The sequence below is a fragment of the Mesoplodon bidens genome (genome assembly GCF_964165515.1).
Source record: "Mesoplodon bidens genome assembly, chromosome: 16".
NCBI classification, from domain to species: domain Eukaryota; kingdom Metazoa; phylum Chordata; class Mammalia; order Artiodactyla; family Ziphiidae; genus Mesoplodon; species Mesoplodon bidens.
The window spans coordinates 18,551,008-18,569,717 of NC_138173.1; the positions used below are offsets into that span (position 1 = coordinate 18,551,008).

Here is an 18,710-nt window from a genome sequence, read left to right on the forward strand (position 1 = left end):
GAATGAATATTGCAAAGGAAACTTTATAGTCAATGGATTGGCCAAAATGCACAATGCACATGAAACTGAAGTCATGTAGTTTACTTGTTGACCATGTGGCTACAGTTCAAAAAGTCTCTGCTCCAAAAGCTGTACCTAGTAATCTTCCAAAACTGATTTTAAATAAAGTTCTTAAATTGTAGCAATAAACAAAAAGACAAGATACACTTAAACAATACTGCAGTTTATCAAAAGACACATAAGAAATTTCAACTCCCATGTCTTTGACAGTTATAAAAATCAATATTTTGGCTAAGTTATAAACATGTTTATAATGCAATTATATGCAATTGCATAACTCTAGTAATGCTAATGACAGCTATAAGATCAGAATAGGTTTTTAAAAAAACACTAAAAACATAAAAATATGTAGCCCCATAATTTACCTGTAGAACGTGTTGAATTTATGCTTAAATTTCAGCATTTACTATATCACCACTGCTCTAATTTTAAAAATCACATCCAAAGGATAAGGCAAAACGACCTACGAATTGGCATATTTGTTTATTTCTCAATTTGTGAAAATGTCCTTAATTTGTTGATGTAGCAAACAAATTTCAACTCTGATTGCTATGCAAAAGAACAGAAGATAATCTGCTTTGCAACGAACTTTAAAGTTCAATTGCACACAGGCAACATGCTATATATGAAAAAATTACTAACTGAACTACAGGTATTAAATACTGAAAAAAGTTAACAGTTTATTATAATTTATTTTATTTAACAATCTAGGAAGTTTGCAGCCATCAGCAGTTCCAGTGCAATTTCAGGTGCAATTGGAAATTCAGGAATCTCCGTGGAGCTGTTAGTGTAGCGAACCTTGTAGGTAAAATACATGCATACTTTTGATAGCACATGTGAAGGGATCTCTCTAAAATTGACTTCATTAGTTTCGTTCTCAGCAAATTGACCTGGAAAAGAAAAGGAATTTGTTCGTGATATATGGGCTGACCTGTGTTCCTCCAAAATTCATGTTTAAGTCCTAACCCCCAATACTTGAATGTGACTATGTTTGGAGATAGGTAATTAAGGCCCTAATCTAATATGATTGGCATCCCTATCAGAATAGGAGACGAGGCTGCAGACACACAGAGGTAAGACAACAATGTGAAGACACAGGAAGAAGACAGTCATCTACAAGGCAAGGAGAGAGACCGCAGAAGAAACCAACTCTGCCAACACCTTGATCTCTAATTTCCACCCTCCAGAATTGTGAGAAAGTAAATTTTTGTTTAAATCATCCAGTCAATGGTACTTTGTTATGGCAGCCCTAGCAAAACTAATATAATGCAAAAAGGATAAACCCAACTAGCATCAAATGAAATATGTAGAAATATGTAGATTTCTGAGTAGAAACATAAAAAAAATCTTTATTAAAAAGATTCAGTCTAGGGAATTAAGTATTTATAGACCAGCAGGAGCTCTGAGCTATGTTGTCATGTGAATATAAATGATAAGTGAAAACACTATCCTTAAAGAATCTTTTCAAAAAAGTAAATCCATTGTTTTCCCCTTTAGTTTTTAAAAATATGGTCATGTTAATGAGCTCTCATAAGCTACTTCCTCCCTTTGTTTAATAACAGTTCATAAACTGTTTTTAGTGATCTCTCAGAATTTCTTTAGCTATATGATTTCTTTACTATTGGGATAAAATATTTTCTTGGCAGTCTAGCACTAGCACTGTGCACTGAATATAAAAGGCAGAAAAATGTACTTTCTGAGAATGTAGTATTTTTTAAATTTTCTAGTAATTGTCCATTGGTTGGGGGTAGGATGGGATGCAGAGAAAGGAAAGGATTCAGCAGATAATTCACAGCAATGAGGTAAATTTTTGTTTGCCAATAACGAGAACTCTCTTTCTTAAATGTATGTACGAAATATTACCAACAGACACTTACTAAGCCTTTGACACTAGACAAACATTAGTGTTTTCTTTAGGTGAAATTCGTATAACAGGTGGGAATGGAAATTGGTACAGCCACTATGGAGAACAGTATGGAGGTTCCTTTAAAAACTTAAAATAGAGTTACCATATGATCTAGCAGTCCCACTCCTGGGCGTATATCCAGAAAAGTCGAAAACTCTAATTCGAAAAGATACATGCACCCTTATGTTCATAGCAGCACTACTTACAACAGCCAAGACATGGAAGCAACCTAAATGTCCACTGACAGATGAATGGATAAAGAAGATGTGGTACATATATACATTGGACTACTACTCAGCCAAAAGAAAAGAACAAAATAATGCCATTTGCAGCAACATGGATGGATCGAGACACTGTCATACTGAGTGAAGTCAGACACATAAAGACAAATATCAGATGATACCGCTTATATGTGGAATCCAAAAAAAAGGGGTACAAATGAACTTATTTACAAAACAAGTAGAGTCACGGATGTAGAAAACAAACTTATGGTTACTGGGTGGGAAAGAGGGGGTGGAATGAATTGGGAGATTGGGACTGACATATATACACTACTATGTATAAAATAGGTAACTAATGAGAACCTACTGTAGAGCACAGGGAACTCTACTCAATGATCTGTGGTGACCTAAATGGGAAGGAAACTAAAAAAGAGTGGATATATGTATACGTATGACTGACTGACTTTGCTGTACAGCAGGGAACTAACACAACATTGTAAAGCAACTGTGCTCCAATAAAAATTAATAATAATAATAATAAATTCATATAAAAGTCACCAACTTAAGATGTATAATTCAGTGTACATTCACAATGCTGAGCAACCATCCCATCCATCTGGTTCCAAAACATTTTCGCCACCCCAAATAAAACCCACACCGCAGCCTCTGGAAAACACCAATTTACTTTCTTTCTCTATGTTTTTGGGTTTTTTTTTGCCACACTGCGCAGCTTGCAGGATCTCAGTTCCCTGACCAGGAACGGAACCCAGGCCGCAGCGGTGAAAGCACCGAATCCTTAATCACTAGACCACCAGGGAACTCCCCTCTACTTTCTGTCTTTATGGATTTATCTATTCTGGATATTTCATACAAATGGAATTATACAACAACGTGTGTCTGGCTTCTTTCACTTAGCATAATGTGTTGAAGGCGCATCCACCTTGTAGCATGCATCAGTACTTCATTCCTTTTCATGCAAACATTAGTTTGGTGCTGAAAGTTGGAAGCTTCAAAGATAAAACTCTTGTTTTTAAATTAAAGGAGATCAGGCTTTTTAGAAACCCTTTCATCTCAATTTTTAGTTAAGATTTTGTTGGCATCGGGATTTTTCCCCTCAAGTACATCTTAGTTCTGTCCAGTAGGAAAGTCTAAAGCACTTCAACTCAGGAGCAATGAGTACTGCTAGCGCCCACAGTGGGGTATCTAAGTACCATTTTCCACTAAAAAACAAACCAAAAAAAACCCACCTCCCCAAACCCCAGGGCTCTTTAACGAATGGCTGTTTTTAGGATTGAGGAATAATGTACAAAATGAACCTGAGAAACTTTATTACAGAAAGTAGTATAGCTATTCAAGACTAATAAAGCTGTGTCAGAAGGACACAGGAGGCAACCTGATGTGCTCCTTCTGGCATAAAAACGGAGCCATTTGAGCATCAGTAAGAATGACTGCACCTGACTGAAAAATATGCAAAAAAAAAACCAAACCAAACAAACACTCTTTACTGTTGGAGGATGCTGGAGAACCAATTCTTTACTCTGAAAAATTACATGTAAAGGGGAAAAAAAAATCAAGCATTTATCTTTTCTTTCCCATACAGACTATATTTCAGGGTAACCAAATAGTTCTTCTTTATAGGAGAGTTCTAACTAATAAATGCAGAAGAAATTACAGAATTAGAAAATCTCTGTTTTATAATTCCAAATGAAGTAAATCTCAGCAATAATCACAGTGAATGCTAAAACTAAATATTATATGAAAGTCTGACTGGGGAATTGCTCATGGACAAATCAGCTTGATAACTCTGGAGCCCACTAATCAGTCCTGACATTGCTAAATAGGACGATAAGAGTTCCACCTATAAAGTATTCTTGCTAGAAAGATAAACTGGATTCTGTTCAAGGCTCTAGAATTCTAATTATGAATTTACAAGATGAAACATGATTTAGTATAACCTGGATGTGGACATTATACAAATAACTTTGTTTCTAGTAAAACTGATAGTCTGAAAAAAAAAGCAGGGGGGAGGTTGCAGGGAGACTATCATAGATTTTGCAAGTGAAATAACCTAATGTCAGAAATTTGCTCGAAATACTCTTTTAAAAAAAGTTAGGATTGGGCTTCCCTGGTGGCGCAGTGGTTGAGAGTCCGCCTGCTGATGCAGGGGACACAGGTTCGTGCCCCGGTCTGGGAGGATTCCACATGCCACGGAGCGGCTGGGCCCGTGAGCCATGGCCGCTGGGCCTGCGCGTCCGGAGCCTGTGCTCCGCAACGGGAGAGGCCACGGCAGTGAGAGGCCCGCGTACCGCAAAAAAAAAAAAAAAAAAAAAAAAGTTAGGATATTAGACAAAACAAAACTGGCAGAATGTTGACAACTATTGAAGCTAGTTGATGGGTACAGGAAGGTGTGTTATGCTATTCTCTCCAAGTCTATGTATGTTCTAAAATCTCCATAATAAAAAATATAGAAAAGGGATTGCAAAGGATCCGAAATAGCCAAAACAATTTTGAAAAAGAAAAACAAAGTTGGGGGCCTCACACTTCCCAATTTCAAAACTTACTACAAAGCTACAGAAATCAAAATAGTGTGATACTGGTAAAATGACAGATACATAGATCAATGGAAAAGAATCGAGAGCCCCAAAATAAATGTACATATCTATGGTCAACTGATTATCAACAGGTATGCCAAGACCATTCAGTATGGTCTCTCTGACAAATAGTAATGGGATGTCCACATGCAAAAGAATGAAGCTGATTCACACTATATGCAAAAATTAACTTAAAATCAAGAACCTAAATGTAAGCGCTTAAAACACAACTCTTGTAAGAAAACATAAGGTAAGTCTTCATAACATTGAATTTGGCAATGGATTTTTAGATAGGACTCCAAAAATCATAAACAACAAAAGGGAAAATAAATTGGACTTCATCAAAATAAAAAACTTCTGTGCATCAAAAGATACTACCAAGAAAAAACAGCCTACAGAATGAAGAAAATATTTGCAAATCATTTATCTCATAAGGTATAAAGAATTTATAAAGAACTCTTTATAAAGTTCAGAATTATAAAGAACTTATAAAGTGTCCAGAATTTATAAAGAACTCTTAAACTCAACAACAAGAAGACAAGTCAATTAAAAAATGGGCAACAAAAGTGAATAGATATTCGTCAAAAGAAAATATACAAATGACCAGCAAGCACATGAAGATATATTCAACTTCATCAGTCATTAGGGAATTGCTAATCAGAATTACAATGAGATACCACTTCACACCCACTAAGATAGCTAGAATCAGAAAAAAGGAAAATAACAAATGTCAGAGAGGATGTGGAGAAATTGGAACCCTCATACATGGCTGGCAGGAACGTAAAATGGTTCAGCCACTGTGCAGACAGTTCAGCATTTCCTCCAAGAGTTAAACACAGAATTGCCCTATGCTCCAGAAATTCCAACCCTTAAGAAAAATTTTCTTGAGGTAAAATGGGAACAGTAGATATGTGGGAAGCAATAACTTCTATAGGTAAACTTTACATGTAACCAGGAGCACAAATCACCAGAGTCCTTCTGTAGTGAACTGACCATGGAAACATAGGGAAATGATCCTTCCTATTACAAAATAATCAATTAGGTTTTATTGAAACTATGGTAAATAACTGAAAACAGGAAATAGCAGAAGCTACTTTTTTCCCCAATGCAACATAACCATGCAGTAATTAATATTAGAACAGTTACTGTCTTTCTTTTAATGTTATGAGTCATTTAATTCAACTTAAAAACACATTCATCAAACATTAAAAAAGTGAGGATATATTAAGAGGAAATAAAGAAATGTACCTACCTGGGCCACTCAACATGGCTTTTATTGTTCCTGATGTTAGCGCATGTTCTCTTTTTACAATAAATTCATGACCATCCGAAGATATCAATTTGACATACATGGCATCAGGGCCCTCACAGCCACCATAGGTTTTCTCTTCTCCATCTAAAGTAAAGTATGGAGTAAAATAATTTTTGAATCACAAAAGTTATTAAAAATAAACAGGTTTACCAAGGTTAGTATCTGAATAACTCAGAGCAGAAACATTTCTGGAGAGTAACAGCCACCAAGATTTTAAAGTTTTTAACTTCTTATTTTATTATTCTCTAAATATTTTCCAATATCAGAATAAACTTTACATTCAAGGATGTTTACTTTATTTTTATTTTGAATTTTTGGCCACATGGCTTCTGGGATGTTAGTTCCCCGACCAGGGATTGAAAATGGGCCACGGCAGAGAAAGCGCCAAGTCCTAACCACTGGACCACCAGGGAACTCCCAAGGATGTTTACTTTAGATGAAAATTTACCAGTATTTTTCATGGAAGTATTAACAATTTGTGAACACAGCAGCACATTCAAATTTGAAGACTAAAAGAAAATATTCAAATAGTAAAACTTTAATTCTATGACCTGAAATACTCATTTTTAAAGTAAGATGCATAGTGTGTTTATGAATAAATGTTCATATGCCATGTGAGCGCAACTTCTGACAAGCCCCGTATTCTAAAATTTAGGGCCTTCTTTACTCAGCATTTTACTCTTGATCCATAAAAAAACGATCAAAACATTTTACTGCCCAGTTTAAATTATTGCAAATATTGAAATAATGACTACAGACAAATAATCAATTTTAAAAATTCAGAGTAGAGGTGGGGTGAGTACCAGCTATCTTCAATACCACCATGCTGGCTTCAGCCACAGGAGTTGGCTCAACGTAACTTTCTGAGGGAGTACATATTTTTATACAACCCTTTAAGATCTTTTCTCACAAGTATAACTTTACAATTTTGTGCTGAGAGAATTTTAATTTTTATAGTACCAATATCTGAAAGAAAATATCTTAAGGCTTATTCTAAAAACTTAGGAAGACTTAGCGGCGAGAAGTGCAAAGGATGAAGCTGAAGTACTGTTCAGTTACAAACATCCATTTACTCATTCATTTGTTATTAATTTAGAAATCCCTAAAACTGAGATTCATAAATATCAAAATCACTTATGTACTACCGCTGCCAAATATGTTTAACCTGAATCTAATCAGGAGGAAATACTCAGACAAATCTAAATTTAAATGAGTCATGAAAGACCTCACTCCTCACCCAATCCCAAAAGTAGGGAACTGTTTAAAGAAGACAAAAGAGAGAAATTAATGCAACAAGTAATCCTTGATTGGACCCTGGATTTAAAAATAATAAACCCACTGTAAAGAACACTATTGAAAAAACTGAAATCCTGAATATGGACTGAATTAGGAGATGCATGCTTAAGCATTTAGGTGTGGAGTATTACATGTACAACTAAATAAACAGAACAGAAAAAAAAGCTTCTGTGTGTTTTTGTGTGTATATGTGGGTATATAAACACATACATACGTATACACGCAGGAAAAGCAAATATGACAAAACGTTAACTAGTGAAGGCTATAGTGTATTATTCTTGCAATTTTTCATAATAAAAAGCTGGGGGACTCATAAAGATGCATGTAACTTCTAATTATAGACTATTCAAGAGTACAGATTTTTAGCAGTTTTTGCCAACCTCTAAGAACAAAAATAAAAATTATCAATTATTTAAATTTATACTTCCAGTATATATATTTTTTTTTTGGCAAGAGAAACCACTTTCTTTGTCTGTTGGGAGAGTTTCTAATTTCCTAAGGTACAATAACTAGCAATCACAAATTAAATTTGGCATAATGTTACTGATCTGCTTTTCAGAAATATATAATAAACATAAGCTGCTGATTTAAACAACTAACTTCAGTCTCCTCTACTTTCTTACTTGCATTCACTGACTTCAAAGGCCTATTTTGAGAAGAACGCTTCAACTAATTGAACTACAAAATGACTTTTATATAACTTACCCATTATGTTCTTATGAAATTCTACTTTGAGTCCACAGGAACTTTAGTAGTTTCCTGAAATATAACAATGCTGTATTGAGATTAATGCCAGAATAACATGTTTTCCCGTCATTTTTTAATACGTCCTTGGTGTTACAAGTGTAAGGACTCTCTCTGCTATGTAAGTTTCCCAGCCACCACAATACAGAACAGTATCAAGTTTCTGAACATCTGAGAGAAGATGATCACCCCCAGGACAGTAAAGTCTAAATACAGATTTTCCCCCCGGCCTTTTTAAGGTAACTATTCGGACAACAGTTTAAAAATACATATGTTGGGTTTCCCTGGTGGCGCAGTGGTTGGGGGTCCGCCTGCCAATGCAGGGGGCGCGGGTTCGTGCCCCAGTCCGGGGGGATCCCGCGTGCCGCGGACCGGCTGGGCCCGTGAGCCATGGCCACTGGGCCTGCGCGTCCAGAGCCTGTGCTCCGGGGCGGGAGAGGACACAGCAGTTAGAGGCCTGCGTACCGCAAAAAAGAACAAGAACAAAAAACATATGTTGTTCCTTAGGAGCTGAACTGAACTTGAAGGAGACACCCTTGGCCTTAAATCATCTTTGTATACTATATCTACTAGATACTGGTAAACATTAAAGCAAGTATCTGCTAAATGAATGACAACATGATAAATCCAAGGACGTGAAGTAGCTTTCATGTGAATAAAAAAGGTAAGGCTTGCCCTCTTCTTATTAAGTGTGCACGTCTATAATACATTTTACTGTTCCATCTCTTCCGCACAGAGGCTACCAAAGTTCTGAGATTTAACAATGAAGTGTTAAAAAAAAATTTCATTTTTGAGAACTCTTAAATTTCGTGAAAGAAATGACTACCAAAGGAAAAGAGCTCATGTTTTCAGTAATTTGTATTTTAACAGCATTTCTTCAAAGGAAGATTTTTTTATCCGAATATTATTTTTTATGTCATTATCAGGAAAACAGTGTATCCTAATTATCCTGTTCTCTAAGTAATTCCTGACCAATAAACCTATGTAATCCCTCACCTTAAAAAACATCATTGATGTATAGAGAGGCTGAATGATTTGCTCCAGGTGTTGACAGAGTCGGGGGGGGGGAATTAAATGTTAGTCTAGAACACTCCCCAAGCATGGAGGGAGGTATTTAAAGTACCATGTCTAATGTGAGAGAAAGGAAGCAGGGGCAATGTAACGTTTTTACCAACCATTTGAGGGCCTAATGAGTGTAAACATTGCATTAAATGCCTTGCTTTAAAACAACACTTCCACAGGGGAATTATCATTCCCATTTTAGAGATGAGAAAACACGAGGAGGCTGCCACCTGCTCAAGGCTTCTACAGCTTAAGTGGCAACATGAGAATTTAAACCTGGGTAGGTTTGCTTTAGAGCCCACGCTCCCTTTCATTATTCCATACCGCCATGGTAATAAATTCTGGCTCCTGTTAAAACTTCTTTCCCACTACTGCTGAGAGGTGCTGATATAAATCCTTAGATAGTTATCTAAAATTTAAAAACAGTAGTCTGTCAATTTTTGGTCATAGTAGTAAGCAATTAAAAAATTTATCAGTCATTATTATTTTCTTCTGTTCATACTGCTTTGTACTCCTTCTAAAACACAAAAAAAGGAAAAAATGCTAGAAAAGCTAAAAGAAGAAGAATTTCAAGTGCCAACTTTTCTCTGGAAAATCTCCAGAGCAAAACATCCAGATTGTTTACTTAACTAGCAGTAGCTAAGCAACCATGAAAAGTCACACCTTAGAAGCCCTTTGGGTAGCAACAGTTTTTCTACAGACTTCTTAATATAGTAAATCAATTCCATCATTTATACAAGGGTTAAGGTTGGGTGGGGGAGGGAGCTCCCCATCACTAACAAAGAAAGAGTAAATCAACACTAACAATTAAGAGTAAACATTGATTCCTACGTGGAAGTTAAAAATATTTGAAATATGATTAAATTTGGACTTAACCCACAAATAACCTACACAAATCTAAGTCTGGGGCTACAGAATCTCAGTGTGAACGTCTGAACATCTACGCCATAACTGAATTAGGTATATATGAATTAGGTAGGTAAGAGGAAGTGGTTGAACAGTGGGTTGAGAATAGTTCCAGGCAGAAGACATGAACAAAGTCTTGATGTCATTGTGCTTTTAGAGTGTTATACATAAACATTACTTTTTTATAGTTTTTTATTGTTTAGATTTTTATTATCTAACAAATACTTAGAAATTCTAGGTGAGCCTAGGGTCTACACTGAAATCAGTTTTTATCCTAGTATCTTTGAACATCGAAAAGATCTTTAAATGGCCCATTCCTTTTCTGATTTGAAATGTTACCCTTATCATATACTATATTACTACATGGATTTCTAGACTGTATTCTGTTCCATCAATCTGTTTATACCTGACCAATATCCCCACTGTTTTAATTACAATAGTGTGATAAACATGTTTGTGCTAAAGAGTTGGGCAAGTCCACATTTTATTATTTCACATTTCTTGTTAGGTCTACTTTTAGGTACTTTACAGTTCCCATGATGAATGGGATCTGTTTTCTCGATTATACTTTCTGAAAGGTTATTGCTGGTGTTTTAAAGAAAACCTTCAGTAAGTTGAGCTTGTATTCCATGATCTTCACAAACTCTCTTATTAGTTCTAATAGTTTTTCAGCTGACTTGCTTGGATTAGCTAAGGAGATGAGAGCAACAGCTGCAAATCTATTCCTTGTATCTTTTTGCTTTTTTACATTGGTTATTTACCTGGAAAAAATAAGGTTAGATGTCTAACTGACATCACTCACAAAAACACACTACAGATTAAAGAACCAAATTAATTTAATTTGGTTGTTTTAAAATTTGGTTTTAAAATTAATTAATTTTTAACAGATTAAAAAAACCCCACTGAACTCTAGAAAAATAGAAGAAAAAATACAAATAGCTCATAGACCTGTATAAAAATGTTTGATCCCAATGGTAATAAGAAAACTAAAACATTAAAACTTGCTAAGGGGCTTCCCTGGTGGCGCAGTGGTTGAGAGTCCGCCTGCCGATGCAGGGGACATGGGTTCGTGCCCCAGTCCGGGAAGATTCCACATGCCGCGGAGCGGCTGGGTCCATGAGCCATGGCCGCTGAGCGTGTGCGTCCGGAGCCTGTGCTCCGCAACGGGAGAGGCCACAACAGTGAGAGGCCCGCGTACCACAAAAAAAACCCCAAACAAACAAACAAACAAACAAAAAAACTTGCTAAGAACCAAGTTTTGGAGGAAAGGGGAAATGGGTGATACTAAACAAAAATAGTATATTTATACTTTTGAAATATTATGGGGCAGTGAAAAGGAATAAGTTAAACCTATATATATAATAACATGGAAATACCAAGATAAACTTAATTTTTTAAAAAGCAGATTAGAATGATAGGTACAGTTTGATGTCATTTAAGTAAAATAAGGGGTTTCTCACCTATTAACCTCATGTTTTCTGCTGGAAAAAAAATATATAAAAATAACCCTGAATAGCCAAAACAATTTTGAGAAAGAAGAACAGAGCTGAAGGCATCATGCTCCCTGATTTCAAATCACTACTACAAGCTACAGTAATCAAGACAGTATGTAAAAAACAGTCACACAGATCAATGGAACAGAACAGAGAGCCCCAAAATAAGCCCACACTTATATGATCAATTCGACTATGACAAAAGAGCCAAGAATATTCAGTGGGAAAAAGACAGCCTCTTCAATAAATGGTGTTGGGAAAACTGGACAGCTACTGCAAAAGAATCAAACTGAAGTACTGTCTCATACTATATACAAAAATACACTCAAATACTTAAATGTAAGACTTGAAATCGTAAAACTCCTAGAAGAAAACATACTGCGTTCTCTGACATTGGTCTCAGCAGTATTTTTTGGGATATGCCTCCTCAGGCAAGGGAAACAAAAGCAAAGATGAACACATGGGACTATATCAAACTAAGTAAAAAACTTTTGCGCAGCAAACAAAACCATCAACATAATTAAAATGCCACCTACTGAATGGGAGAAGATGTTTGCAAACAATCTGTCTGATAAGGGGTTAATACCCGAAATATATAAAGAACTCATACAACTCAACATTAGAAAAACCCCAAACAACCCCAATTAGAAAATGAGCAGAGGACCTAAATAGACATTTTCCCAAAGAAGACACACAACACACAGACAGCCAACAAATACATGAAAAGATACTCAACATCATTAATCACCAGGGAAATGCAAACTGAAACCACAACGAGATGCCACCTCAGACCTGTCAGAATGGGTATCATCATCTTTGGCAAGGATGTGGAGAAAAAGGAACCCTCACGCAGTGCTGGTGGGACTGTTAAGTTGGTGCAGCCACTATGGAAAACAGCATGGAAGCACTACCATAGATCCAGCATTCCACTTCTGTGTATCTTTTCTAAAGACAATAAGAACACTAATTCAAAAAGATACATACACCCCTACATTCACTGTAGCATTATTTACAATAGTCAAGATATGGAAGCAACCTAAGTGCTCATCGATAGATGAATGGATAAAGACATGATACACGCACACATACACACTACAAGATTACTCATATAATGGAATATTACTCAGCCATAAAAAAGAATGAAATCTTGCGATTTGTGACAACATGGGTATTATACTAAGTGAAATAAGTCAGACAGTGAAAGACAAAAGCTGCATGATTTCAGTTATATGTGGAATCTAAAAACCAAAATGAATGAACAAACACAACAAAATAGAACCACAGACTCACAGATACAGGAGAACAAACCAGTGACTGCCACGGGGGAGGGGGTGGGGGAATGAGTGAAGTAGGCAAGGGAGATTAAGAGGTAAAAACTGCCAGTTACGGGTCATGAGTCATGGGGATGAAATCTACAGCATGGGGAATATAGTCAATAATATTGTAATATCTTTGTACAGTGACAGATGGCACTAGACTTACTGTGGTGATCATTTTGTAATGTATAGAAATATAGAATCACTATGCTGTGCACCTGGAACTAACGTACTGCTGTGGGTCAATTATACTTCAATTTAAAAAAAATCATAAAAATACGTGTTTGAAAGTACAAATAACTAAAAAACTATGATTTAAAACTGATTTTTAAAAAGAAACAAGTATGTGGAACTAAGCCACTCATGAAGGAAACAATGGTCAGTCAGCCTGATGATTTGTTCTTAATAATATGTAAGAATATGATTAATTTGGAAAACAAAGTAAATTACATTAACCAAAAATTATCTAATGTTTAGGCCTATTTGAAGAGGCAAGAAGAGCGGCTTCGGCCATTAATACAAATTGACAGAAGTTACAGAATTCCAGCTTGTAACAAGACATCAGAATATCTTGCCTAGAATGTGCTTAGAGTGTCGCTGAATTTATGTATCTCAGGATGAGATAAAATTCTCATTTTGGCTTATTCAACTTATAACAATGCTCCTGTAGTACTTAACTCTTGTGTAGGCAGTTTTAATACTTTTGGCAAAGTAACTCTGTCGTTAGTAGTCCATATTTGAATTTCTACTCTGCGCATTTCTATGTTGAGACCCAGATAGGTTAAATGATAAGACTTCTGTTTCTTCATCTCCCAAATGAGGAAATTGGACTCAACTGTGACTAAAGTCCCTTCCAGCTCTACCATTTCATGATTGAACCCATGTGAAATTCACCCTCCCTCTACAACAAACTGCCCATAACTCCCAATTTCCCATCTTTATTAAGCAAGAGTCACTCCCACACAGCACACAACTCAAGAGCCCTAGAGTGTTGTGTGTTCCCACTGAGGCTGTCTTGTCTTTCTTACCCTGTAACCTACCTAATCTCCCTCTTAGACAATGATCTCCAAACTCCTTTGTTTTGGTCTAAAAAGTATGAACAAGTACTTCACTATATAGTGTGTACCTAATCATAGATTCTACACACTATAAAATAATTAAAAAGAACCTTTAAATGATGGGCTGAAAGTAAACAAATATGAACCCAACCCTGACCTTGCTTCATCTCACTGTGAAGAGTTCATGAAGACTGGCACCATGCGTGCCTCGCAGCCCTTACACCCTTAACTCCCTGCCCTCTCCTCTGATGTAGCTATCCACCCCAATCCCAACCCTGGCCAAACCGGATTCTCCACCGAGCTCAGGCCTCAACCAAAGACTGAACTGGCTGAAGAAAAGTCACAACCATTGTGACTGGTCTCAATTTTAAATTTATGGCCACACACTTTAAACAGATACTTGGTGTCGTACTGATCCTCCTACCTAGTCAACTGGCTTTCCTACTCTGAGAAAATTCATGGCATTTCCTAAACCTCCAACATACCTCTCCTCCCTACCCTGACAACTTCACTTATTTCACCAACAAAACAGAAACAAATCACTTCAACTGCCTTATCTTTCCACCTTCATCCTACCTGTATCTATATACCATATACTTCCTGTTTCAAAAGTTGAGTAAAAATCATCCTTCCTATGCAAGGCCAACCTTTCCACCTAAGCACAGTGATCCAAGGACTTTGTCCTGCCACAGTTCAACATATCAAAATGCTGGGGCTTCCCTGGTGGTGCAGTGGTTGAGAGTCCGCCTGCCGATGCAGGGGACGCGGGTTCGTGCCCCGGTCCGGGAGGATCCCACATGCCGCGGAGCGGCTAGGCCCGTGAGCCATGGCCGCTGAGCCTGCGCGTCCGGAGCCTGTGCTCCGCATCGGGAGAGGCCACAACAGCGAGAGGCCCACGTACCAGAAAAAAAAAAAAAAAAAAAAAAAAAGCTGTAACATCATCACTACCATACACTTCTCTGTAACCCATACTGATCAGACTTTTTAGACCTCTAGTCCATTCAAAGTGCTCTTGTCAAATTTCAACTACTTGGTCACTGGGTCAATTTTTTAAATAATTTTATTTATTCATTTAAAAATATTTATTTATTTATTTGGCTGCACGGGGGTCTTAGTTGCAGCATGCATGTGGGATCTAGCTCTGGGCCGGGGATCGAACCCGGGGCCCCTGCATTGGAAGCGTGGAGTCTTAACCACTGGACCGCCAGGGAAGTCTCCTCTGGGTCAATTTTTCATCATCATCTTACTCTTAGGGTTTTACAGTTGACTCCGCCCTCTTTTCTGAAACATTTTCTTCCCTTAGTATTATGGATGCCACACCCACCTGGCCTTTCTGCTTCTGTCACTGTTTGCTCCTCCTCTGACCCGAGTGCTCCCAGCCATCTGCCCTCTTCTCCATTAATACTCTTTACTTGATGTCCTCTGGTCCATAGTTTTAAATATCACATGTAAAATACGACTCCAAGATTACCTCCCTAGCCTGACTTCTCCCCCGAGCAACAGCAGTGGATATCCTACTTGCCTACTGCACACATTCTGAGCTGTATAAAGTCATCCACCTCAGTACACTCTATACAGAACTCCTGCTTTATTCCTCAGAAACCAGTGCACCTGCCCCAGTCTTCCTCATTCCAGTAAATGGTGCTACTGTTCACCCAGATGCTCGGGCAAAACAGGTGACCCCTCCAAATACTTTTGCGTCCTGGGGCAAAGGTAAGAACCATTTGGCTCCACCTTCAAATTACATTCCAAATTAGACCACTTCTCACTAACTTCCAACCCTACATCTCTAGTTCAAGCTACCACATGGCAACTGAACTACTACCAGCCTCCTTAGGAGCTGGTTTTTCCACTTTCCTCCCACTCTGTCAGTTTGCCACTCAGCCATCAGTCATCAAAAGCATAAGCCAGGTATCACTCCCCCGCACAAAATCCTCTAAGGGCTTCTCATTACGGACAGAACAAGGACTGTAAAGTTCCATCTTATTGACTCCTTGCTAACCACTCTGATCTCATCTCCCATCACTCTTCCTTCATTAACGTCCAGCCACATTGGCCTTCCTAGTATTTTAATAGGTCAAGTTCATTCCTCCCTTAAGGTCTATGCATTTACAGTTACTGCTCTCTGAAAAACTCTTCCTTCAGATCTTTATTATTTTAGTCTCCAGGCAAAGGATTAACTCCTCAGGGAGGTAGGTCTTCCTTGATCACTTCCCTTTCAAAATCAGACACCACACCCTAGTCACTCTAACTTAATCTAACTCTAATCTAGCTATAGTCTCTTCACATTTATCACCACCTGAAACTGTATTTGCTTACTTAATGTACAGCCTCTTTCCTCAAGCTCGGTGAGGGCAGGCCTCATTTAGTGCCTAGCATATAAAAGATGCTCAATAAAGAGTTGAGTGAATGGCACTACTGTTTTCTTAATCACCAAGGCTTGAAATTTTGAGCATCACTGGGTGAGCTTTTTCTGATCTTATTTAATAACGGAACAGTAAACATTTAGGACAGGTTAGCTGAAATGCATTAACACATACCAGTGTAAATACAAAGATATTCCAGATTATTTTCTAGTACTGAAAAAAATCTACCCGAAAAACCCAAACAAGCAATTTATAAGATATAAATATTACTTTGGAACTTGATATATAGAACTGACTATAACTTCTGACTACAAACTACTGACTATATTACAGAATTACCATAATGTAATGAAACTAGTATCTTCCATTTGAAATAAATTTATATACATGTATATTTTTTGGAATGGTAGATAGTTATTAGGTAAATCTCACACTTAAGAAAAAAAAGGACAGCCACTTAAAAATTAAGTATGAAGCCAAAATCATCACTGGCAATAAGCACTTAATACCCACGATGACAGGGACCATAGTTGTCTCCTTGCCACTGTATCTCCAAAATGAATGAATCCACGTGTGAACCGTGATATTTCAACATCATGAATTATACCACAATTATAATGTAAACGAGATCCGAGACGTATCATTTTAGTCCACTAAACAAAAAAGGAAACTAGTTGGGGATCAGAAAGCAAATCGGGCAGTTTGAAAATGAGGTTTTAAAACTCTAAAGGATTGCGGTTGTTTTCCACACTGAAGGCGATGCAGAGTAGGAATGCTCGCACTAATAACTCGAACTCCATAGCTGTATTAAAGAGGTTCCGTAAGAGAAACTTAATGGCCACTGTACTCGACACTAGATACCTCCTTTCAGATGAGACTGGGAGGCAGATGCACGGCAGCCCCAAAACACCAAGTCGGGCAGAGATCACCCAACAAGTTGGTAAACTTCTCGGGGTCCCGCAGCTGGAAAGAGCGAAGGCCCTCTTCTATGACTAAGGACTGACCCCAAGAAAAGAACGAATCTGAGTGCACCCGGGGAAAGCAAAAAGGGAAAGAGACAGGGCTGCCATGCTCCTAACTCCACCCTGCCCGCGTTTAACCCCGAGGAGGCCCAGTCTCGCCGGCCGCCGCCCCTCCTTCCACCCTTTTCCAAGCCCACCGAGCGGCGCCAGAAAAGGTCCCGCCGCCCTCCTCTCCCCTCCCCCAAACCAGGAGCCGAAGAGGCCAGGGAAGGTTAAGAGCTTCCGTTCCTTCCCCGCCCAAATGGGAAGGGGTGGGAAGTGGGATCGCGAGCGCGCCCACTAGGAGCCTCCCCCGTCCCCCACGCTGGCCCGGAGCTCCGTTCCCACCCCAGCCCGAGACTCACTCGTCAGCCCCGCAGCAACCGCAGCCACCGCACCGGGTCCACGCGCACCGCCACAGCCCCTACACCAGGGCCGCCCCCCCACCCCCAGCTGCCTGCCGCCGTGGGTTCCGGGGCAGTTGGAGGAATCACTTCCGCTGGGTCACCGACGCTTTCTACGCGCGGGAGATTAGTACCTAGTGAGGCGGGGACTCGCTGAGTCTGTCGCCCGCCGGCGTCTACAGGAAGTGCGCAGCGCTCCCTCCCTTCTCCCACAGGCCAAGCCTAAGAGGATGGTCGTCCCTGGAAAGTCTCAACCAATCCTATTCTGGGTCTTTTGACTCCCAGCATGCAGCGCCGATCCTGATCTGATTTCCGCGGGGACAGCATCCTCAAAGAGGTGCTGAGGGGCTGGGGTGAGGGGTGGGGTCCGAGGCAGCATTGCGTCCTGGGATTTGTAGTTTCTCTGGCGGGTACTGTCGTGTTTGGTTGAGGCAGCACTGCAACCTGGGACTTGTAGTTTCTCACGCTGAATGTTAAGAACCTTGTAATTTTGGAGGTTGTTCCTGCCGCTCGTTTGGGGGTACGCGTAGAGGTCGGAGACTATCTGCAGAGGAAAGATTGGACAGTGGGAGTGCGGTTGCTATGCTAACAAGATCGTGCTCTTTATGAAGCAGCTTGTCTTTTGTGAAAAGTTGCAGAGCTTGTTGAAGAGCATCCCAACAGCTCGCGAAATCGCTGGCCTCATTTCCTCTCTTCCCGGTACCTTTCAGTGTTTACTGAAAACTAACCGCGCCCCCCACACCCACTCTGAGGCCTTTCCCCCACCTCCTGCCCCCTCCCAGCCACAGGGTTGCTCAGCTTCTGGATTCTGAAATCACTCACCGAAAGCCCTGCCACCAGTACTCAGTTCTGACACCATCTTTGTCACTCCACGCCCCCTTTGCCCCTCCTTCCTCTCCTCTCTCTCCTGGTCTCTCCCCCGCGCGCTTCCCCCCACCCCCCATCCACCTAACATTTTTACACATCTTACCTCC

General features: G+C 39.0%; 1 protein-coding gene across 1 annotated transcript; it reads right to left on the reverse strand.

Moving 5' to 3' along the window:
- Window positions 1-202: 202 nt before the first annotated feature.
- ELOC (elongin C) lies at window positions 203-17,829 on the reverse strand. The gene is made up of 4 exons (XM_081258223.1): window positions 17,698-17,829; window positions 8,092-8,145; window positions 6,031-6,174; window positions 203-950 (listed from the first exon to the last, which is right to left on the reverse strand). The coding sequence occupies exons 2-4, from the start codon at window positions 8,093-8,095 to the stop codon at window positions 760-762; spliced, it is 339 nt and encodes a 112-aa protein (XP_081114349.1). The 5' UTR covers window positions 8,096-8,145; window positions 17,698-17,829; the 3' UTR covers window positions 203-759.
- Between the last annotated feature and the right edge of the window lie 881 nt (window positions 17,830-18,710).